Consider the following 26,091-nt stretch of genomic DNA (forward strand, 5'->3'; position numbering starts at 1 on the left):
TACGGACACAGGGTGAAAACGCTTTCATTTTGTATTTTTCTAATTACATTTTTTATTATTACCAATTCCCTTATCAGCATAACATTGATCGAAAATCATGTTAACTAAAAGTTTGACATTTTAAAGAATTTCTTAGTATTTGTTGTCTCCCTTTTGCTTGTGCAAAATCAGATGAGCCATTTTATCCCAGCATGACATTTGACCTTCTGTACAAAGGAGTTAACATGGTCAATGTCACAAATTAGCTTATATTTGATAAGTTACTTAAAAATACTGCAGAATTTCTTTTTAACATTCAGACTCCACTGTGTGTAGTATTGTGATGGTGTGTGTGTGTGTGTGTGTGTGTGTGTATATATATATATATATATATATATATATATATATATATATATATATAAAAATGCAGGATAAATCAACACACACATTCTAACATAATATAATCACTTTTATTAGAGTTTTTAAAGAAATATTAAATGGTCCCTTGGTGTGTTATGACACAAAGTCATATAATTCTGATTAAATGTATACACAACCCTAACATGTAAATAGGTATGAAATATGACTTACAGGCCTCACAAGAGGCTAAAAATATCAGCTGTACTCTCCATTTAAAGCAGATTTCCAAGTTATCTTAATATTTAGCATTGTGGTGATAAATGAGAATCTCAAAGCAGCAGACTCCAAGGTTAGCCCACCAAAAAAAGTAACTCTACAATACATGAATATACAGAATGTTACATTTTATACGATAAACATACATGAAAACAATACTGACTCATGTCCACATTGTTTATTCTGTATACAAATTAATTGATAAAAATAAAGCATGTAAACTCATAGCATAGTATCACTTTTGAAAAAATACACTCTTCTACTATTGCTTTGGTGCGAAAGATATTGGACCAGATGTTTGGAATGAGAAGGAGCAGTCAGCCACTATCTCGACTAAATACTGTGTGCTACAACAGTCTTTTAAATCAGGTTCTTGGGCTTACTTCCTGCCTACAAACCTAGCTGTGCTCAAAGGCCAAAGATCTCATCACTGTTTGGTGCATTTCCATTGGTCTTGTCCTAGTCGGGATCTGAGGTACAACCATGAAGCATCATCCCAATGTCCAGGACCTGGGGGTTAGTACGAGACTCAGCAAGTCTACGGTAAAAAGAGACAGAACAACATAAACATTCTGTATAACTGTAGTGATACAAGCGCACGGGTGGGGTTCAAAAGTCTAAGTCCACATTGAAAATCTGGGACTCAAAATCTAATTTAAACCTGCAAAGAGAACGGTATTGGATTTTTAAAAATATAAAACAAGGAAAAGTTGACAAAATGCATTTTAGATTCTGCCGATACTAATAAAAAAGCTCTACAAAATAAAATAATTTTCACAAGAAGTTGGCACAATGTGGTTGATAGCAGTGCTATTCACAAATGTTACTTACAGTTGAAGTCAGAAGTTTACATACACCTTAGCCAAATACATTTAAACTCAGTTTTTCACAATTCCTGACATTTAATCGTAGAAAACATTCCCTGTCTTAGGTCAGTTAGGATCACAACTATATTTTAAGAATGTGAAATGTCAGAATAATAGTAGAGAGAATTATTTATTTCAGCTTTTATTACATTCCCAATGGGTCAAAAGTTTACATACACTTTGTTAGTATTTGGTAGCATTGCCTTTAAATTGTTTAACTTGGGTCAAATGTTTTGGGTAGCCTTCCACAAGTTTCTCACAGTAAGTTGCTGGAATTTTGGCCCATTCCTCCAGACAGAACTGGTGTAACGGAGTCAGGTTTGTAGGCTTCCTTGCTCGCACACGCTTTTTCAGTTCTGCCCACAAATTGAGGATTGAGGTCAGGGCTTTGTGATGGGCACTCCAATACCTTGACTTTGTTGTCCTTCAGCTATTTTGCCACAACTCTGAAGGTATGCTTAGGGTCATTGTCCATTTAGAAGAACCATTTGCGACCGAGCTTTAACTTCCTGGCTGATGTCTTGAGATGTGCAATATATCCACATAATTTTCCTTCCTCATGACGCCATCATCTATTTTGTGATGTGCACCAGTCCCTCCTGCAGCAAGGCACCCCCACAACATGATGCTGCCACCCCCATGCTTCACGGTTGGGATGGTGTTCTTTGGCTTGCAAGCCTCACCCTTTTTCCTCCAAACATAACGATGGCCATTATGGCCAAACAGTTAAATTTTTGTTTCATTAAACCAGAGGACATTTCTCCAAAAAGTAAGATCTTTGTCTCCATATGCACTTGCTAACCGTAGTCTGGCTTTTTATATGGTGGTTTTGGAGCAGTGGCTTCTTTCTTGCTGAGCAGCCTTTCAGGTTATGTCAATTTAGGACTTGTTTTACTGTGGATATAGATACTTGTCTACCTGTTTCCTCCAGTATCTTCACAAGGTCCTTTGCTGTTGTTCTGGGATTGATTTGCACTTTCGCACCAAACTACGTTCATCTCTAGGAGACAGAATGCGTCTCCTTCCTGAGCGGTATGATGGCTGCGTGGTCCCATGGTGTTTATCCTTGCGTACTATTGTTTGTACAGATGAACGTGGTACCATCAGACAGTTGCTCCCAAGGATGAACCAGACTTGCGGAGGTCCACAATTTGTTTTTCTGAGGTCTTGGCTGATTTATTTTGATTTTCCCATGATGCAAAGCAAAGAAGCACTGAGTTTGAAGGTAGGCCTTAAAATACATCCACAGGTACACCTCCAATTCAGTACCAATTTGACATCATTTTCTGGAATTTTCCAAGCTGCTTAAAGGCACAGTTAACTTGTGAATGTAAACTTCTGACCCACTGAAATTGCGATATAGTCAATTAAAAGTGAAACCATCTGTCTGTAAACATTTGTTGGAAAAATTACTTGTGTCACAATCATTTGTGAAACAAAGTAGATGTCCTAAACGTCTTGCCAAAACTATAATTTGCTAATATTAAATCTGTGGAGTGGTTAAAAAATGAGTTTTAATGACTTCAACCTAAGTGTATGTAAACTTCTGACTTCAACTGTATATGCAGAACTGTAAGATTTATTTGTTAGGTTAGAGGCAATACAGTATCAATGTTATCATATTACACTTTTTAATAAGTGTTATGCTCAGGGATAAATAATAGTTGCTGATTAGGATGAAAATCACAAACTTAAACACACAAATAACAGATACAAAACTGGCTAGGCTGAAGTTGGTGGGAAATTGAAAGACAACAAAAATCATGAGGGTAAAACAAAAATATTCAAGTTCAAAGACTTGCAAATTAAAAATGGACCAGTGCAGAACCCTGCCAATAAATCCACTAATAGATATGTCTGTTGGGTCAGTAACGTTACTATCCAGAAGGCCTTTTTTTTTTTTTTTTCTTCTTACATTGGGTTGATCAATGTACTGTACAATGACAGGGTTCTGGAGGATGGCAGAGGGCAGGAATGATGTTACATATACTGATGGACAGAATGGTTAAATTAGACTTAGGTAAGGGGTTGGTAGAAGGAGAGTTTGGATTGGTTTGGTACAGGACTAGATCTGCACTTGTTACCTGGAGAGTACTCATAGCTATCCATACTGCAGCTAGGAACAAAAAGAAAAGCACAACAATGAAGGGTTTCGGTGCTACAGGATGTTTATCTATATATCCTTCTTTTTGAAACCAAATGTAAATTGTGGTGACAAAGCATAAAACAGCAAGAGCTTGATCATAGCAATGATCATAAAAATCATTTTACAATTACAGTCTGTTTCCTCAAAGTATTGTAATTCAAGTAGTACTTGACAATTTTCATAGATCTAAAAGTGCTCTGGAGTACTCATGCAGACTCATGTATTAAACTTAATACAGTTATTGTTGCAATGTTTACATTTGATGCAGAATGCAATGGGACTTTAATATCAGATAATATCAAACATTTTATATTATATTACATAAATAATAATTGCCTCCATGTCCTCACTGACCCTGGAAGCTTGCAACATGAAGTACATATGAATTTGTGAATACTAAACATTGCAAATGCACATTAGATGAACAATGGTGATTGTGTAAAAAGTGATTGTCTAAAAGTAACGGATCATGCTGACAATTAGGCCAAATATTTAAGAAAATAACTTTAAAGATTTCCACACTGTAAAAAATTGAATTGACAAACTCCCATAAGCAGGATACAATGAACAGATACTACAAAATGTGAATAACTTGCATCAACATAAAAACATGTTAGACCAACAATATTCCCCCAAATGTTGTCGCAACTAGCCTAACAGACTTGTCTGAACAAAAAATTTCATATTGAACAATGTTGCTGATTTGCAATTTCCAGCATGCATTGCAACATTAATAAATTATGTGGTTAGTGTTGGCTTATTTTTTGCTGTTTGCTGACATTATGCTGTTTTTGTTGCCACTGTTAGTCAATTGTTGTGTGATGTTAAGAGCTCATCTTTTAACTTAGAGATAGTTCACCCAAAAATTAAAATTCTCTCATGATTTACTCACCTTCCTGACATCCCAGGTGTGTATGACTTTCTTTCTTCTGCAGAACACAAATTAAGATTTTTTAGAAGAATATTTCAGCTCTGTATGTCCATAATGTAAGTGAATGATGACCAAAACTTTGAAGCTCCAAAATCCACATAAAAGGGAGGAAGCATAAAGGTAATCCATATGACTCCAGTGGTTAAATCCATATCTACAGACATGAAATGATAGGTGTGGGTGAGATGAATATTTAAGTCATTTATCATAAATTCTCCTCCCTGCCCAGTAGGAGGCGACATGGTCAAAGAATGGGAATCAACAAAAACAGAAGGAGAATGTAAAAGTGAAAGCGAAGTTGACTGAGCAGGGAGGATCATTTTTATTGAGAATAAAAGGGCTCAAATATTTCTCATCCACACCTATCATATCACTTCAGAAGATATGGATTTAACCACCAGAGTTGTCTGGATTACTTTTATGTTGCCCTTAAATGGATCTTGGAGCTTCAACATTTTGGCATCCATTCACTTACATAGTATGGACCTACAGAGTTGAAATATTCTTCTAAAAATCTTTGTTTGTATTCAGCAGATGAAAAAAAGTCATATACATCTGGGATGGCATGAGGGTGAGTAAATGAGAGAATTTTCATTTTTGGGTGAACTAACTGTGGCGGTGGGGGCATGGTCGAGCGTTCGACCGGAGAGAGAGAAAGCGGTAAGGGTGTACACAACTGAGCGCTATAATGTCTAACACCTGTTTTTGATTGCAGTAAGCACAGGGGAGAGCGATAAAAAGGGACCACGCCAGAGACGAGGAGAGAGAGAGAGATGCATGCGGCCGAGCTGCACGTTTGTTTATGTTGGTTTTAAGTTTACCATTAAACTTTATATTTACTGTTCAGCCAGTTCCCGCCTCCTCTTTGCCCATCCTTTATGTGTTACACTAACACTTTAAGTAGGTTTGTTGATTGTCACTGTTAATGAGGTTTGAGTGTTACAGGTTGAGGTCTACCTGGCAAGAGACACCTCTCTTCAGAGGCAAAGACTGCAGTTGACTTCATGTAAAAGTAATTGAAATCGTGACAAAATTAAAGTTCTTGTGTTGCAAATTGACAGTTGGCTAAACAAGAAATTAGTAGTTACTCAAATGTTTTTGTTTTGTTTTTTAACTTTAAAAAAATCAAGGCAACATCATGCAGTAAGATTTATTTATTTATTTTTTACAGTGCATAGCAATGTAAATCCCAAGTATTTAAAAGTTACTCAAAGCATTTATGAAGTTACAACGACAAGCGATGCTAGATGACAATTCAGCACTGCACAAACAGGTGTACATTTTTTAGTAGATCTAAGAAGTTCAGGACACAGCAGCTACTTCAAGCCAGCAGCTGATCCTGCTTAATAAGGCTGAACTATTCAAATGGAAAGCTTGTATGAGTAATAGTAATATATGGTGTTCAATATTTAATATTTGATACAGGGACAAAGCTTCAAAAAGCCTGAACGGTCAGTAAAATTCTTGGTCCCTTGTCCAGTTCCACAAATAAAAAACATGGTCAGCTTTTTGGCCAGTAAAAGTATTTTTGGTGTAAAGATCAGGACAGGTCTACAAACTCTTAATTTTCCTTCCTCACAATTTTAAGTCTTCAAGACTAGGAGCAGACAAAAAAAAAAAAAAGGAAGCTTGTTGGAAGAACATTTCATGTTCAGCATCTCTGGTGGATTCAATCAAATAAAATTGAAAGCACTTGTACTCATAATGCCCAAATATTCAGGCCAGGTTTATTGTATATGCCACCAGAAATAAATCATGAAGACCAACTGCATTTCCAGGGTGACTTATATCCTGCCAAACTACTGTTATTGAAAGCTTTGCTTTGGCTCTGTGGAGAACAAACATAAATTAAGAAAAAAGAAAAGAAAAAAAAGAATTTGTCTCATGAGACCCAAGATCTTTGCTGAATTGTTTCAGTTTGTTTATTAATCAAAGGCCTAGAAGTCATTCTGTTTGAACTATACGATGTATTTCAAGTGACTGCATATTTCAAGTGATTGCAATGCAATCTCTCAAAAAACAAAAAACAAAACAAAACAAAAAAACAGGGAAAGATTGCATCTTGAGATCAGTTTGATGTGTAGGAGGATTATCAACATGCTTTTAACATGCAGCTCACTTCTCAAAGATTTGCCCTTCCTGCCCTCACTAAAGAGAGATAGGAGATTTAGATGAGACAGAAGCTCATGAGAGGAGATAAAAACGGCTTTGGGTGCCTCATACCTTGAAAAAGCTTCTTCCAGACCATCATCCATCTCCTGAAAAGAGAAACCAAATGGTAGTTCTTCTCAAGTACATTGCAAAAAGATGCACAAAGATTATAGTCAGCAGTTTGGAATTCTACTTTTCAGGTGTGCAATTTATAACATGTCCAAAACTTGGAGAAGATCTTACCCATACGGTGGTGGTGTTGTTATTGTTGGGTTCAGTGTGATTGTCCACGTTTTCCACGATAACATCAATGTCCAACAGGTTCTCTGTAGCCACAGCTAAATGAGACATGCAGTTCATTAATATCAAATTGTTAAAAGGATAATTCCCCCCAAAATGAAAATTCAGTCACTATTTACTCACCCTCATGCAATACTATTTAAACAGTAAAATTCACAGGTTTGACAAATGCCATTGGTCGTTTTATGACTGATCACAATGAGGCAAGTTTAAATATGCTGTGGCGCCAATGAGATTTGAGAGCTGCTGTTAAACTTCTTATGAGTTCAATGAAAGAATGAAAGTCAAACAGGTTTGGAATGACATGAGGATGACTAAATGAAGACCAATTTCATTTTTGGGTAAACTATTCCATTGATGACTTAAATTTAACCATGTGCCTTCAGTGTTTTTTACCTCCTCCCTTCAGGCTGGTCATACTGACTGATCTCTCAGACTGTGAGCTGTTGGATGTCTCTCCAACTGAATCCCACTTCACACGCTGCTCTCTCTCTGAATGCAGAGTGACAAAACATTATATAAATCACACAGCAAGTAGTCTTTAGGATGAGTTCACTTGGCAGTCTCATCACATCACCTTAGAAACTATTCAGCAAGTACAAGGATTTCTTGGAAGGTGATCTGGTTCCTATTCACCAAATACAAAAACACTTAGTTCTACAACAGACTTCATCAGGAGGGCATATTCTTCAAAAATGCAACATGACAGATTATTTTCCTCTTGTGTCCTATGATCTATGACAGCTCTATATTGCCACTATATTGTTTTGGCAAAGGTTTGTTTCAGGGGCTTTGTGGAGAGATATTACACTGTGTACCTTCTTTGGCAACCTCCCAGAACTCAAAGGCCACTCTGAAGGCCTGAGCCACTGTGAGCGTGACGGCCTGGGCCTGAGAGAACACAACGAGACAACAGCGAGACAGGAAAGTCACACAGGAATGGAAGAGGGACATGTTTTTGTGCATTTTTCTAATACATCAGAACTATATGTTAATAAAAAAGCACATGTGTATGTATGCATATTTCATAGAAATAAAAGGAAATTTTTAACTTTTGTATTTGTTAACAATGCATTGTAATGTAAGAGTTAATTTTGTGATAATGACTGGATTACTGTACATTATTCCACTTATTAGGCAGCATCTTACCAAGTAAATAAATAATGGGCATAAATAGTGATTTGAGTTTAAATCAATGTTAGTTTATTATAATTTAAATAAATGTTAGAAGATGATGACTATGGAATGATTCCATAGACATAAAACTTACATAAGTACTGTATGTAGGAAATCCTGGGACAACAGCCAATTATTAAAGGAATAGTTCACCCCAAAAAAAAAAAAAAAAAAAAAATATTACAATTGTCACCAGAAAGCGGCTTATTGCAAGAAAACAGCATTCCCGTTTACATGCACTGTAAAAGCGGCGTACTCTATACCTGTATACATGTGGCTCGGTCAGTAAGCAGCTTTCTCCACAGCAAGGTAATTTCCCTGCAATGCTTGTGTAAATAACAAACATGGAATCGAGGAAGACTTAGCTATTTTATTCTCTGTTGCTTCACTTTGTTTCCAGATATTCCAGAGTTGTTGTGGTGTTTGTTTCCTTCACTTTCTATTGCAACCTGCAGCTGAATTGCATGTAGAAGTGGGGTTTCCCCTCTTATGTAAAACTCCGGGATTCCCCCAATGTACCAGCGCAAATGCTAACGTGAGGGACTGTCGTTATTTTACATTGGTGTGTATAAATGGGTATAGCTTATAGTGTATGTGTTTTCACATTGTACTCCCAGTAGGGCTGAAACGATTAGTCAACGTTATCGATGTTATCGACAATAAAAAATTAAATTAAGTTGACAATTTTTCGTTGTCGAATATTCGTTTGATCTCATTTTACTTAACATGAGATTACATAAACTCTAATGAGGGTGCCTGAGAGAAGCACCAACCACAGCTTGTGCCTGATTGAGGAGAGGAAGAAAACAGCTCACAATCCAGACTTTCCAAACAGCTTCAGGTGATGTAGATTGAGAAGTATTAGGAAATTATACAAAAATGCAAAATAAGTAAATACAGAAGCACTCCTGTTGTGAAATAAAGTGGAGCCGGAGCTGCCATACCGCATAAGCAAAACTTGCATCTCAGAGCGTCTTTAAAGGCAACACCTCGGCGCGTCTGCATTATATCTTTAATGAATCCTTTAATAAAGTTCAAATAATAAGGAAGCAGTTCATGTAAATAAGTACAAACTCTGAAACTGGCATTTCTCTGTGCGGTCAGCGCCGCTTCTATGAGTCGCGTGAAGTGACCCAATCTAAGGGGGAAGAGATTGAAACTGCATCCCGGCTGATGCACACTTTGACCCCGTTTTCACCTGGTATTAAGATGCGTTTTTGGTGATCGGATTACATGTGGTCAGCACAAAATACAGGTCTAAACGGGGTCTAAAACGTTTTGTGAACGGATCATAAAAAACACATACGTATGTGGTCAAAAACATATGTAACTGCATCACATTTGCACAAGTGTAAACGCTAATCCATCCTGTATGCATCTCGGCCAGAGTATGTGAAAGGAGCGGAAGCAGAGTGAGGAGTGGAGCGGCATGATTTTGCCTGGAGCGAGGAGCGGGTTTTTAAAAAAAATCGGAGCGTCATTGTTTTCTCTCGCTCCAAGAGCACTCCACTAATGCTCCATCATGGGCACAGCACCAGTTAACGTTGCTTAATGTAGTAATTCACCACGTGATAAGCAGTGTTAAACACTATTGGCATGAAGGAAAGATGGAATTTCTGATATAACCAGAAAGAATATGATAAAAAAAAATTAAAAAAAATACATAATTTAAAATCTAGCAGCACTTGGTATTGTTCGACCTCCAGCGCTATGGTTACTTTCGCTTTCTGTGTTCACGCTCCCTATTATTAAGTTAAGCTTGACTTAACTACATGCTCATGTTTCGTCTCTTTATTCCTACATCAACTGGCGTATGTAAAAAATTAATGACGTCACGGCGAAGGAGAACATAAATAGGGAGGTGATTTCCACGATCAAAGGTTTGTTGTGATATCCTAAAAGACGTGTCCAGAAAACATGATGATAATTCATTCACATATGGAGAGAAAATCTAAATGTCAGTAATACAGATATATATATATATATATATATATACACACTATATTGCCAAAAGTATTCGCTCACCCATCCAAATAATTCAATTCATGTGTTCCAATCACTTCCATGGCCACAGGTGTATAAAATGAAGCACCTAGGCATGCAGACTGCTTCTACAAACATTTGTGAATGAATGGGCCGCTCTCAGGAGCTCAGTGAATTCCAGCGTGGTACTGTGATAGGATGCCATCTGTGCAACAAGTCCAGTCGTGAAATTTCCTCGCTACTAAATATTCCACAGTCATCTGTCAGTGGTATTATAACAAAGTGGAAGCGATTGGGAATGACAGCAACTCAGCCACGAAGTGGTAGGCCACGTAAAACTCAGCGGATGCTGAGGCGCATAGTGCACAGAGGTCGCCAACTTTCTGCAGAGTCAATCGCTACAGACCTCCAAAGTTCACGTGGCCTTCAGATTAGCTCAAGAACAGTGCGTAGAGAGCTTCATGGAATGGGTTTCCATGGCCGAGCAGCTGCATCCAAGCCATACATCACCAAGTGCAATGCAAAGCGTCGGATGCAGTGGTGTAAAGCACGCCGCCACTGGACTCTAGAGCAGTGGAGAAGCGTTCTCTGGAGTGACGAATCACGCTTCTCCATCTGGCAATCTGATGGACGAGTCTGGGTTTGGCGGTTGCTAGGAGGACGGTACTTGTCTGACTGCATTGTGCCAACTGTGAAGTTTGGTGGAGGGGGGATTATGGTGTGGGGTTGTTTTTCAGGAGCTGGGCTTGGCCCCTTAGTTCCAGTGAAAGGAACTCTGAATGCTTCAGCATACCAAGAGATTTTGGACAATTCCATGCTCCCAAATTTGTGGGAACAGTTTGGGGATGGCCCCTTCCTGTTCCAACATGACTGCACACCAGTGCACAAAGCAAGGTCCATAAAGACATGGATGAGCGAGTTTGGTGTGGAAGAACTTGACTGGCCTGCACCTCAACCCGATAGAGCACCTTTGGGATGAATTAGAGCGAAGACTGCGAGCCAGGCCTTCTCGTCCAACATCAGTGTCTGACCTCACAAATGCGCTTCTGGAAGAATGGTCAAAAATTCCCATAAACACACTCCTAAACCTTGTGGAAAGCCTTCCCAGAAGAGTTGAAGCTGTTATAGCTGCAAAGGGTGGGCCGACGTCATATTAAACTCTATGGATTAAGAATGGGATGTCACTTAAGTTCATATGCGTCTAAAGGCAGATGAGCGAATACTTTTGGCAATATAGTGTATATATACATACATGCATACATACACACACACACAGTATATCTATCTCTCCCTATTAAATATTTTGAATAATCATATCATCATTATAATCGAATGCATTGCAATCTTAACTATAGGCTATTATGTCCCGCATTAAATAGAATTAAACTTTTAACGACCTAAAACACCAACTGAATTAATCTATATGTTAATATTGCATAGTTTGAATTTAGTCGATTGCCATCAAATTTTATTTTAATGCCATAGGCTAATTTATGTGTTATGCATCTGCAGATGAATAAGATCAGCAAACGTGAACAGGGAGAGGTGAACTCTGAAATAAAAGTGAACGCTGCATTAGACATATACTATAGTTTTGATAGTCTTATCTAGTTTTGATTTAAAAAAAAAAAAAAAAAAAGTAGAACATTCTATGTAGTTTTTTTTGTTCACAGAATTATAGGGCAAGATTAATTAAAAGAAGTGCAATAATAGACAATAATTAGGCAATAATACATAGGCCTAATAATGTTTTTTTTTATTTTTTTTTATTAATTTGATTTAATTTAATGTTTTGTTTTCGTTCTGGTAATTTGTTTTTGTTTTTTGTTTGGTAATTTATATTTTTAATTTAATGGTTTTTTTTTTGCATCTAGTAATTCATCTAACTGATCAAACGCAGAGAATGCTGCCGACATGTTTCAAAAGTAATCAATAAAAATAATTAAATTTACTCTTGGGCTAATGTTAGTGTTCCAATAAAGCACACTGTAGCTTTTCTTCTAGTATTGTGCATTTATTTTTCATTTAAAGGTACTATATGCAAGTTTGACAACAAGCGTTTGAAATAGGTACTGCAGTCCAAATTCCAAATATTGGAGAGTCATCTACCCCGCCCCAGACTCAAAGCTCATACGGGTTGCCAGAATGTTGACATGCAAATTAGTCAACTCAGCATCTGTTTTAAAGGATTTCTGGGCTTTAAGCTGTCTCCATCTTCCAAAAGGCATCTCCAATATTTATCCTTGTTTTACTACACCTCTGGTCATGATGGTTTTTAGACGGATGGCGAGGCTTTTTAGGTCGGGTGGAATCTGTTATCTCTGATCCAGTTCGTTTGCTGGCTTCCATAGCTGCAGCATGCAGTGTTGTTTGCCTGCAGACTTGTTCAAATCTGGCAACCCGGCAGTGTCGAAATACTATTGGCGAGTGGGCAGTGGGCGGGATCACACAGGCCAAAACATAAACAGAAATTTCCGGCCCAGAATGAAAAATTCAAAGTAGAATATACTGGCTGTAGCATTGTTATTGGAGAAGCCAGTATTTCAACTTAGCATGTTTCCAAATTCTCTAATGATATATTATGGTCATTTTATGATTTAGTACAGTAAAAATATCACATATAGCACCTTTACTACACCTTCTGCATGGAAGGTTGTGATATTTAAAAGCATACTGAAATAACTTTACAGTGGAGAGGTAGTTAGGCGCTAATTTTGCCATGGAGCAAACACGGAGCAGGGTGTAAGGCTGGCACCAGGATGTCTACACCCAAAAGGCACCATTTCTGGTAAAAGTCAAAGAACTCTGAATATACACCTGAATATCACGAGTGATAAATTGCAAAATCGCCTTTGCATTGTTTTACAAAGCTGAAATCTTCACCTGAATATCACTACAGTGTGATAAATTAATTTGGTACACAATGTTTTCTGTCTGGATATTAAAGGAAGGTTGGCCAAGAGCTCAGGGAGTCTGTATTCAGATCTCACATACGGTCGCTGTATGTAGTTTCTATTTGCCAAGTATGTTTCTCTGATTTATATCTTATTTTTAGGAATGTTTGTTTATTCTGACCATGTGTGAAATTGGGTTTGATTGAATTCTTGTAACGTTTTATATACTACCTGGCAAATAAATTGTTATTATTTGATTTATTCTGAATTCTTCCAAAATCATTTGTGACCGGTAGATTGTGTTAAGATACTGTTTGTTATTGCAAGTATGAGACCAGGATAAGACCATTACTGAAGCTTAATGATAGGAGAATCCATGTAAGACTTCAGTCACTGCTTATCGTCCACCATAGCAAGTTGTGTGTACGTGTCTAAGCGATGGTTTCATCTGATTATGAGAGAAGCCAAATCAGATGATATTTAGATTACCCTACAATCTCTGACTATGAGCTGGCTATCTTGTGATGTGAGATCCTCGTAATTGAAATAAAGGCTGGCGTGAGACTCTAAGTGACATTCAAGTATTGATTGAAAGGACAAATGAAAATTAAGATGATACAGAGTAATCAATAACTTAAAAAGACCAAATTAAAAGAATGATCAGAAATTAATTAGAGCTGTAATCTAAATTAGAGGTCAATTTAAATTGGAGTCAGATTAATATAAAATTGGAGTCAGATCAAATTAATAACAGAGTCAATTTGTAAAGTGTAAATTAACAATGATTGCTTTACTTCAGCCCTCAGAAAAGACAGAACAACACAGAGACCTTCAAAGGGCAATTTAGTGAAGTTCCACTCTGAACAGACAGATTGGTGTGCTTTATTTACAAGGGTTTCTTTAATCCAGGAGCGCGGGGCGGGAAATGGACAACCTGGAGTGGAGCTGGAGCGGAGTGATTAAAGAATGCTTTGAGCACAGAGGGGAAATTGTTGCCGCTCCAGTCCACTCACATACTCTGATCCCGGCAGAAGCGAAGCTCCATCCCTCACCTGTCAATCAACTGCTGCACTAAAACAAGAGTTTAAACTTTGCCAGTTACAAGTGGTTTAAAATGAAATAAACGTCCGATCGGGAAATTTTAAAGAGCAGAAATATACACAAGCATGAGAACTTCACTGAACTTTTTCAGTGTGTCTAAAATCAATGGACCCTTGAGAAGCACGAACATCTGCAGCTCAGGTTAATATAGGTAATCCACTAAAATAATGGACATTTCTGCTCAAAATGTTGACTTTGTGCTTGGATTAAATTTCAGCTGCATCAGGGATAAACAGTGCGGCATTTTTTTTTTTCTTTCTTCTTCGCACTTTGTCTTTTCTGACTTTGTTGCGATTTATTATCATGCAGGAAAACACTGACATAGTGATAGATGTACGTCATCATCAAACAGAGTCCCTGCCCTCCAAATCCGATCACAAGTGGTCACAGGAGACGCATCTAAGTGACCAGGTGTAAACAGCTATGCGTCTCATCTGACCACGTGATTGGATCACCCGAGACGCATCTTAATACCAGGTGGAAACGGGGTCTTTGGCGCAGGGACTCTTGTCCTCACGGGCGCTTGATGCAGCTAGATGAAAACGTGATGGCTCGTGATGTATTGAATCATAATGTGTGTGTCACGGTGTGTGTCTTATGGTAAAGAAATTGACAATACTCAGCTTTATTAAGAAGAGAGCATTTGTTTTTTGTGAGTTAAAGACGGACTGAAGTGACCAAAAAGGTGAGAAAGGGTAGTCTTCACCCCATTATACACTGCAACAAAATACATTTTTGATTTGTTTTTGTTTTGGCTTGTTTTCCAATATAAATATCTAAAACTCCTTTAAAACAATGAACAATTACTTTAGGAGCTATACTGCAGAAGAACAAAATGTTATCTGAAAATGTTGAATAAAATATTAAATATTTAACATTTTAAAATTTCTAAAATTTCTGAAAACAACATACATTTACCTAAGCAACATATTACATAACAACATAAGATATTTAGACTTGCTTTCAGAGAATATATCCTGAATATAAGTATATTTTTACTTTTCTGCTCTGACAGAAGTAACGCCGCTTATGCGTTAACATGACCACATTAAGCCGCATTCTCAGAGAGAAACCTAGGTGTGTTAAACTGCTTTCGCTTAATCCCTTAAACGGCACAAAGAAATCAGCATTCTAGTTGACATGATGTTTCAGAATGTCGCTTTCTGCTAAAACCCCAGAATAAATCATTTTCTTAAGTGCATGTAAACATGGTAATTTACTCACCCTCATGCCATCCCAGATGTTTATGACTTTCTTACCTCTGCAGAACACAAATGAAGATTTTTAGAAGAATATTTTAGCTCTGTAGGTCCATATAATGCAATGAATGGTGGCCAAAACTTTGAAGCTCCAAAAGTCACATAAAATGCAACACAAAAGTAATCCATATGACCAAAATGTAGCCCAACTCAATTTTCACCATACATCTTGCCATTGCAGTCTCAAGGCACGATCTTGATTTCAAGCTCAATTACACTTCCAAGGGCTTGATGCATGTGCAGAGCGATTGATGGTGCTAGGAAGTGTAATCGGACTTGAAATCACAATCGCCAAGAAGACTCCTGATGTCAAGACTTATGGTGAAAAAGATACATTTTGGTTTGCTTTCACCCAAAACCAATTAGAGCGCTTCAGTAGACATGGATTAAACCACTTATGTCTTATGGATTTTATGCTGTATTTATTTGCTTCTTGGAGCTTCAGAATTTTGTTCACCATTCTCTTGCATTTTATGGACCGATATTGGAGATATTCTTCTAAAAATCTTCATTTTAGGGTGAACTATCCTTTTAAGTTCAGCGTCATTATACAAAAATAACTAATTAATTATTAATAATTGATAATAACTGAACACGGAATGCCATGATTGACTAATCAGAATCAAGTATTCCAGAGAGCCATGTAATATGCTTACTATATAATAAACTTCCAGAGTTGTGTGGTGTATCACCTGGGAGCAAAGTATGCGTACCCCAAATTAAAATCATTGGCATAGATAAAACACGTGCTTTGTTAACAGTTTGGGCCAAAATGAATGAATGAATGAATGAACAAAATGATACGATATACACAAAGTGCTAAGAAAGCATTCTCATCAAAACTTCAGTGTCTGGCCTCAACAGACATGTTAACATGCTTTTGAATGAGTACAGAGAGGAAGATGTCTAGAACAGTGTGTCCTTAAATACACATGCAAATGTAGTAAGCTGGTCAGCTGTTGCCCAGAAAAACAATATTTTTCCCTTCTTCATGCTTTGTTTGATTTAATTCCAGTTAAAGGTCCTTGTAGTGATCAAAGATTCATGGTTTTCATCAGAAAACAGTCAAATCCTCACCACTTTCCGTTTGGCACAGAGAAATGCGTGGCACTCTAGCGCCTCATTCTGTTGGTTCTGGGCGATGAAAGCGAACACTTTGTCATGCATCTTGTCAGCTGTGCAGTAAGATATCCTGATGGAGAGAGTCACAAAACAGACCAGCGCTAAGCACATGCAGTCGGTTTTGAGTAAATAAAGATAGGTTGATGCTTTACAGGGCAGATGTGAAGCAGACAGCGACTGTCTGTTCTGGAACTTCATGGCCTATTTTCATGTTGAAACAATGAAGAACTGAAGGCTACTGTTTATCTTTAAACAAATATGGAAATTGGAGAGAAGAGCATGTTTCTATGTGGACAGTAGGATCATCTAAAGCACACTGGGAACATGAGATTTATGGAGACTACTGCTGGTCTCCTGCAGTGTGCTGTATTAGGTCTCTAGTGAGAAACATGGAGGTAAAACCACCCTGTGTGTTTGTGTATGGTAAAACACTGTATGGACGGATAAATCATTGCTGCTGTAGGCCAGACTGCACACTTGTTTCTGGGAAAAAGGAAAAACATTCTTCTGATAATATAATGTGATTCAGTGGCACAGAGGTGAATATTTAATAAGCAGTTGAAAATGAGAGAAGTTAAGGTGTGTGGAAAATCACCTGTATATGGAAATGTTCTCGATCAGCTGGTTGGACACACTGTCGCACAAGACGATTCCCTGAGGAGACACTTTCAAGGCTATTTTAGGCAGTTTCTTCCCACTGGCTTTGGCCTAACAATAAAACCATAACAAAAGATGTTTTTATCTGAGGAAAATGTGAGCGGTGTGACTTGCCCCCACCATTGTAGGGTATTCTGGATGACTTCAAGGGTGTAATGGGACTTCAATGCAAAAAATTCACTTTTGTCAACAAATCGTAGGATTTAATGTGATACGTTCATGTGCTGGACAAGATACGCACAATGTTTAACACTTAAGGGGGTCACACACTGGACGCATCTGGCGGACGACATGGCGCGTTCTAAAATTCGAAACAACTATTTTCAATGAAGGTACGCACACCGCTGCCGGCACTCGGCGTCTGTTGGTGGTGCCCAGCAATGACTCCGGAGGCTGCTCAAATTTCTGCCGTGCCATGGAGCACAAATCGCATATTTTCCATTAAATTCAACCCAAATCATTTTCAATGAACATAGATTATTTACTTTAGCGTTCTTCATTCTTGAAGAAGGGAAAAACCTTGGTAACTTGTGTGTACTGTCTGCAACCTGAACCACATTTACGTGCCCAGTGTTTGACACCTGTGTCGTGTCCTAGCCGTGACGTGGCGCTTCTCGTCTGGTATGCGACTGCCTTTAGGCTTAGTGGTTTGTTCAAATATACGCAAAAGTTATTGATGCTTGCCTTAGCAAACATCACTAAAAACACAGGCCGGGAATATGAAATGTTAGCATTAATAAGAATATGCCAGGTGGCAGAACACACCGTGGCAACAATCCTCTTGACAGCAGCAGCAGAGAGTTCCTCGCCTTTGGGCTGATCCACCAGAGTCATTCCCAGGTGCCGAAGGTTAAAGGTCATGCCCTCCATTAGGGTCTCCCTCGTGTCGGTCCAGTTCTCAGGGAGCTCTGTACAGAGGCAAAAAAAAAAAAAAAAAGTGAACAGTTTATGAGACAAAAACATTAACACATGTGGGTTAAACAAAGTCAGCATCGAAAAACATTAAACAACTTTAACCTAAGTACATGTATTTAAGAGAGTCACGCTGTGTAGGTGAGGAGTCGTTATGAAATATTAAAAGGAATATTCCAGGTTCATCACAAATTAAGCTCAATCAACAGTGTTTGTGGCATAATATTCGCTGCGTCTGAATATCCATACTTCCCTACTATACATCATGCCAAAAACCGTATGCCAATGGAGTAGTATGTCCGAATCCACAGTATTCATGAAGCAGTAAGAAAGAAATACCCGGATGACCCACTATTTCCACGAGATTCTGATGTGCGGATCGACTGGACACTTAACGATCCCATAATCCCTCGGGAGCGGAGGCGATGTCACGTTCAAAACGCTGGATTTCAAAGAACGGCAGTGAACCGTGAGTCAGACGGCTCTTCTCAACTGTAAGTGCTACATATACCAAGACAATTGTTCCTTGTGCTTACATGGTGCTTGTTTAACAAAACCAGAGCAGATAATTTTGGTGGTGGTTGTTCTTACGTCATATATGCGGGTCACAGGTCAATGCCCATGTCCCTAGATGAAGTATGTCCGAAATCTATACATATTACTTGCATGCATACCTAAAAGAACATACTGTTTTGCCGGCAAATAAGTGCGTCCATCATCAAATACAGTACATACTGTGGCAGTATGCGGTTTTGGACACAGTGATTGATTACCACTAAAATTATTTTTGACTTTCACCTTTTCTTTAGAAATTACATAAATCTGGGTTCCAGTGAGGAACTTACAATGGAAGTGAATGGAGCCAATCTGTAAATGTTAAAATACTCACTATTTCAAAAGTACAGCCACAAGATGTAAACAATATACATGCTAACATGATTTTAGTGTGATAAAATCATTACTAGCCTTTTCTGTGTAAAGTTACAGCCAATTTTTACAACTTTGTTGCTATAACAATGTCAACAAACCCTAAAACGACTGTAAAAATTATGATTTAAACAATTTTACAGATCAAATAATACACAAGTTTTGACCAAAGAATGATTGTAATGATTGTAAATTATTAGCTTCACATTTCTGCTTTTAAATTCTTTTAAAATTGGCCACAGTCACCTCCATTGTAAGTGCCTCACTGTAATCTAAATTTTTGCTTTTTCAAAGAAAATGGACAAGTGGAAATACATTTTTGTGGTAATCAACATTATGCCACAAATGCTGTCAATTGAGCTTAACTTGTATTAAACCCGGAATATTCTTTTAAAAAGAAAAACAGAATGAGTAAATATTTGTAGGACTCAACCTTTATTCTACAGACCCAAATACTCCTGGACAAAACATTTTTTTTCAAAATCCTTGTTTCCAGGGTTAAGTGAAAACAGTATAGGTCTTTGGTTGAAGCATCTGTAAGTCAGGGTAGCTTGTGCCCCAGCATTGAGCCTGTCTTGTCTGTGTGGTATGCATGGGTAAATCATGATAAGAATAAAAATAGATTAAAGGTTTCTCTCTAAAACTGGTAAGTCTGGCATACTGCTTTCAGTCTTCCTCAAAAAAAGACCTCAGGGTTGCAATATCTGTGCTGAACGCAATTTGCGTGCTATCATTACTAAACTTGTGGGTCGGTTCGAGGTGCTTGGTTTTGGAGGATGCAGCAGATCGTCACAATTTGGAAAACTCTGCCAGAACTGTGGAACATCCAGACATCAGATTTATCTCTGTAACATGCTGCTGAAAGTACACTGCACTACTAGAGGTTGACCAATATATCGGTTTTACCAATTAATCTGTGCTGATAATTGCTTTTTGGAACTATCGGTTATCTGCAAAAATCTATGCTGATAGTTGTCCATAGATTTTTTTCTCTCTTTGTTTCTCTGTGCCCAGCATGAAGGATTGCACTGTCTGAATGGCTTAGTTCTACAGTATAACAGCAGCATTAGAGGTGAAATAAAACAATCACTGACACCTCATGGGGATTTGCTGAATCTAAATCTTTCATCATTGCCAATATTCATCCATACTTTTATCCTCACTTCAATGCATATTTTATTATTTTGATTAGATAATCAAGTGTTCTAAATTGAAGCGAAGGCATTCAAAGAAAAATGGGACTATATGAAAACATGCTCTGTCGCACATACATCTGTGTCTTCAACTTAATATCTTGTGAATAATAATAAACCTTATTTCTCATAAAACCTCATCTGGTGAAATATACAGCTGAAGTCAGAAGTTTACATACACTTTACCCAAATACATTTAAACACAAAATTGCTGCACCTGTTTTGTGAACTGGCCACTAAACATGCAAAAGGGTTTGCGTGAGGGTTAGGTTTAGGGGACAAAATATATCATTAGCTCAGTATAAAAACAATAAAAGGCAAATGGAAACTCCCCAACATGATAGAAAAAAAAAGTTAAAACATTCATGTATGCAAGCACCTGGACAATTTTTAACCCTTTGATAGTATCTGTCAACAACCTGGCAGATCTGTTCCTAAATCTTTCAACAGCTGTGTCAATATAAAAATGTCTATTTTCTGTTTTGAAACATTCCAAGACAAATCACATGGAGAAAAAAAAAAAAAAAAAAAAAAAAGAGCCTGCCTACTCAATCTGCATTTCCCAATTTGATTACAACACATTAAGCTGTTCCAGCTGTCCATTAACTAAGATGCACACATATAATGCTTAAATTGTTACCCATAGTCAAACATGCATAGAAATGCAAATAAACACCCTCATTATTTCTGTCGAGACTCATGTTCAGCTCCTGTCACACTATCTATGAAACAGTCACCTGATTGCCTGTGGCAACGGGGCCATTCCGTTAAAAGTTTTGAAAATCCCCATGGATACATCCTGGAAAATACAGCACAATGGCACCACGCCAAATCAGACAAGCCTGATATGCAAACAAAGAAACAAAAAAAATCTAAACATGTCAACATTTATTTATTTTTCTTTATGTCAAACTTGTTCAAAAACTTTATTCTTGTCATGTAAAGTTGAGGTAATAGACTTTCTATGTGACAAATCCACATGATGACCTAGATGGGTCAGTATGTTGTATATTATATTCCATATAAATGTCTTTCCTGTCAGCGGCAAAATTGTGATTTGGATCTTCACCAGATGACATTTCATCAACAGAACCTATTTATAAAAAATAAATAAAAAAATGGTAGCTTCCCACAGTGATTTAAAGACACAACTGGGAATCTTTCTATATAATTTCTTTGACCACAGCTCCAGAAATAACAGATCATGCTGAAATTATTGATGTTCTATCACATAAAACCAGAGGTTCTTCTCAGACATACTGTACATAAATGAAGAAGGGCATAATAACACAACCCTTGTGACAGACATCATCACTCAGGCCATACTGAGGAGCGACACACCCAAGGGCCCTTAATCAAAGGGGGGAAGCATACTTTGTCTTAACGATGTCCCTGGAGAACCATTGAAGACCCAAGTGACCCAACTGCTGCCTGTCTCCAAAGTTCCAAATACAGAAACTGAGCTCGACATTGGGTTAAGGCCAGATATGACTGTCGTGCAAACGGCAATTATATTTTAAACAATTCTGAGGTCATGATGAGTTCATGGTAAGGCTGAGTTACTTTAACCACAGCCAGATAAAAAGGAAAGAATGTTGTCTGTTGTTTATTTTGCCAAAGCGGAAATTCTGGAAAATAAACTGTAGAAAGACAAGTCCAGATAATAATAGAAAGGCTAGTTTTATGGACACAAATGTTAATGTGTGCTGAGACAAACAATTTAGCAAAACATTTGTTTAAATGTAAGCCAGGCCCAAACTGAGACTAAGCTAATCTTATGAGTGAATCTCAAAACACGTCCAGGTCACATTTCAATGGAAATGCAGCTTATTTTTTTAAGATCAGTAGGATTATTTTTTTCATTGTGAATTTAATGGTAACACATACAGATGTTTAACTTCTATATATTTTCTTATTTTATTTTATTCCCACTATTGTTAAAAAAGGAATGTTCTGGGTTCAATCAACCCCATCTCATGAGAAGTCGTACGAAAAGTAAGAGAGTGTTTTCATATTACAGTAATGAGATTCAAAATGATGTTACGGTCACAATGCAAAAACTCTTAATGGTCCAGTAAACAGGCATCATTTCCTTAAAGTATAACATAAATTCTTATTTTATTTTATTTTTTATTTTGGGGTAAAACATCCTGTACGTTCTATACTGGTTTAATAAGATTCACCCATATATCAAATTCCTATGGGCTACATATTGCAATGGGTATTTCAACATAAAGGTGACTGCGTCTTGAAAAGCTCCACATCTCCATATTAACTCAGAAGCCTCAATTCATGAGAAAACTGGCTCCTTCTACCAGCACACAACTCGTCTTGGAAAAGCTCCAATCCATGCCACGAGTCATGCAACATGAGAGGTGAATATTGAATGCTTTTAACCCAAATGGACTCGCTGGAAAAGCCTCAACAGCTGCTGTTGGATGTCTCCCTCTTGCTCTACTCCAGATTGCATCCCTCTTTAGTATGTGCAGGGCACAGATACACCAATGATCCCGAGGCACAGCAGATAAATCTTGCCACTATAAAACATCATAAAAACTCCACTCGAGTCTCTCTTCATTACAATGCAGCCAGTTTGCTGCAAGCTATGCACTCTCTCTTGTCAGGCATGTGACTTTGACAGCAGCAAGAAGGGCATTTTTCTCTTTGATGAGAAGAATCAGGTGTGGAAGAGGAGAGAAAGTAATTATGAACTTTGAAAAGAGGAATAGTTTTCATGAAAGACCCAAAGTCATGTTTTGCATCACCTTTGAGCTAGACTTTTCAACAGTGGCAAGGTTTAAAGCAGTGATTGTCCAACATGATCACACAGGAAGTCGGCATGTTGTTTCCAAGAGTTCAGGTACCGTAGGATAGGTCACATTATGCCAACTCACTGACAAGCGGCATCTATCAGATATTTTTGCATCGGTTCCAGCACATTCACTGTCCACTGTGGCACACCCGTGTTCGGATCCCACACCGAAACCATGAAGTAATCACGTTCACCTAAATCACTGACTATTGCAATTTGGAAGTTGAATTTTTTCCCTCTAACATTACATTTTTACTTCATGGATTGTTAGGTTTAGGTTTGGGGGTTCAGTTTATAAAATATGCATTCCTCTTCACTGTATTACAGCCTGAACAGCTGTAAACAACTCGTCGTTTCACAACTTGCTTTTGGCGCCCCTCTGTGAACATTTCACCTGGAAAATGGAGCTCACACGTGCTCAGACGCCCAACAACAGTTACCGCTTTGGCCACTGGGGGCAGTGTTTTGCATTTCAAGAAGCACAGACCAATTTTAGATGAAGAAAAGTCAACCTCCTGTTTCTGAGCAAGATCAGTCTGGATTGTCAACTGGTTTTTACCTCAGGAGCTGATTTTACCTGATTTGCATTTAGCATTGTTTTCCCCCCTGCTATTTGCAACTCTATCAGAACAGACTGCAACAAACCTGTTGAAAACTAGAGGTTTAAATAGTAAACATCCAACAATCCAAAGATAGATGAGAATTGTTGTTTGGGTTCCACAAAAAGGAGGAAAATTGAGGTGATTTCCACTACAGTCTGTAATACAACCAAACGCAGGTCAGTAGATCAACAAAAGAATGTTAATCACTGACAAATGCGTCTTATTCTCTATCACTCATCCATTAAAAGTACAACCTATAAACATTCTTAGCTTGCTGATGTTGGAAACTTTTTCCATGAGACTGAACTATGAATAGAACATGACCATAACCTTGTACTTGGAGACAAGTGCCTACTTGTAGAATAGTTCAGAATGGATGCCAAGGAGAAGGAAATGGATTTCAGATGCAGACAAGATTGCCACACTGTTGGCTTTTGCATCATGTTTGTTTTACCAAACTAATTCTGGCAACTTCTCATCCTAATCATAAAGATCCCCATTTAAAAAGAAGCATACAAATCTGCGTCTCAAAACCTGGACAACTGCCTCAATAGACAGCATTTTTAGGCACCTTTGATGCCCAAAACGGCTGCAGCTCAACAGGTTAAGTGACAGTCAAACATTAATGAAACCCCAAAACAACCAGTTCAACGTAATTTGTGAAACTGGTTTAAAAGTGTAATATACTATCTCGTCAACAGCTGTAAACAACTGTGTCGTTCATAACAAATGGAGAAACAACCTTTGCTGTGAATATTTATGGCTCCGCAACATACTAGGCAAACAACCGTTTTTTACTTTTACTCCAAAGCATGTTGCAGATACTTACAGACCTACAAACTCACACTTTAAGTGACGCGTCAAAACAACCCCGAACAACAAAGTCTCAATGTTGACAGAAATACTCACTTTGGTGTTTGCCTGAGATCCAGGACTGTTTGGTCAGGCTGGGACTGCGAATAAAAGCCCTCCTGGCTGATTTCAGCACGTCCATGATAAGTTTTAATCGAAGAAGCGTCTTCAGGTGCTGCTGTTGGCCATGAACTGCCTCTTCTGCCACTCTCAACTTTGTTACTGCCGTTCTGATGCCGACATCCGCGGGAATACTCGAGTCACCGCGTCTCCAGGCGGCGTTTTTATCTGTCAATCTAAATGACGCGCGAGAGACGCGCCACCCAGACTATAGAATTTAGCAGTCTTTCTGTAACTATGGAAACGCTCGCAGCATCCCCGTTGAATTCTCTGACATGTGCTTGTTTACATTTCCCGCAGAATAGCGAGACACGAAAAACATTTTAGTGACACGACATCATCCATTTCAGCTTTGTCGCCCTCGTGTGACTATAACAGATATTATCCTCCATTGTGAATCGTGGCCAAAAATTGTTTGAATATCTTTAGAAATTTTTAGTGGTTCATGCATTTTGTCTTGTTTCTTATCATTTTAACACTAGGTTTGATTAGTCAGTTCCTAATAGGCTACTAATAAAACATTAAAATCGTGAAAAACTAACAGCAAGTTTAAAGGGATCGTTCACTCAAAAAGAAAATTCTCTCAACATTTACTCACCCTTATGCCATCCCAGATGTGTATGACTTTCTTTTGCTGAACACAAAGATTTTTAGGTGAATATTTCAGCTCTGTAGGTCCATACAATGCAAGTGAATGGTGACCAGAACTCTAAAGGTCCAAAGAGCACATAAATGCAGCATAAAAGTAATTCATATGATTCCAGTGGTTAAATCCATGTGTTCAGAAGTGATATGATAGGTGTGGATGAGAAACAGATCAATATTAAGTGTATTTTTTCTTTTACTATAAATCTCCACTTTCACTTCCAGTCTTCTTTTTGTTGTTGGCGATTTGCATTCTTTGTGCGTATCACCACCTACTGGTTGGGGCTGGTGAAAGAGGGAGATTGAAAGTAAAAAAGGACTTACATGTTGATCTGTTTCTCACCTAGAACCTATCATATTGCTCCAGAAGATATGGATTTAACCACTGGAGTCGTATGCATTACTTTTATGCTCACTTCATGTGCTTTTTGGAGCTGGCAACCATTTACTTGCATTTTGAGGACCAACAGAGCTGAAATATTCTTCTAAAAATTTTCATTTGTGGTTTGCAGAGGAAAACCAAACACCTCAGGGAATTTTCATTTTTGGGTGATCTGTTCCTTTAAGAAACAAGATATATTTATATGGACTCCTGAAGCTTGTTCTTAAAGGGATAGCTCAAAAGTTCAATACGACACAAGATGCAATTCCCTGAAACATTACTGCTATACATTTTGTTGTATGGTATTTGTAGATGGGATGTGACGTCTTGTTTTCTATATTTGTAATGCCTTAGGAGACGTTCACAACGAAAGTATTCTTGCGCTAAAAAAAAAAAAGCGCAATCCTGTGGGAGGCGAGGCGCAGCATTCAAAGACATCCGTATA

At 37.9% G+C, this 26,091-nt stretch overlaps 1 protein-coding gene across 2 annotated transcripts; it reads right to left on the reverse strand.

The window, feature by feature from the left end:
* Positions 1-441: 441 nt before the first annotated feature.
* On the reverse strand, positions 442-25,193 carry ldlrap1a (low density lipoprotein receptor adaptor protein 1a). 2 transcript variants are annotated; one of them, XM_051664167.1, is made up of 10 exons: positions 24,557-25,193; positions 17,967-18,109; positions 17,140-17,252; positions 16,500-16,614; positions 7,828-7,900; positions 7,406-7,501; positions 6,953-7,047; positions 6,782-6,816; positions 3,566-3,597; positions 442-1,153 (listed from the first exon to the last, which is right to left on the reverse strand). In XM_051664167.1, exons 1-10 carry the CDS (start codon positions 24,639-24,641, stop codon positions 1,107-1,109), a joined length of 834 nt encoding a protein of 277 aa, XP_051520127.1. In that variant the 5' UTR covers positions 24,642-25,193; the 3' UTR covers positions 442-1,106. The 2 variants fall into 2 exon arrangements, with proteins under 2 accessions (XP_051520127.1, XP_051520126.1); XM_051664166.1 differs by lacking the exon at positions 3,566-3,597 and having other exon boundaries at positions 24,557-25,157.
* Positions 25,194-26,091: the final 898 nt, after the last annotated feature.

This window comes from Myxocyprinus asiaticus, chromosome 30, assembly GCF_019703515.2.
Source record: "Myxocyprinus asiaticus isolate MX2 ecotype Aquarium Trade chromosome 30, UBuf_Myxa_2, whole genome shotgun sequence".
NCBI classification, from domain to species: Eukaryota; Metazoa; Chordata; class Actinopteri; order Cypriniformes; family Catostomidae; genus Myxocyprinus; species Myxocyprinus asiaticus.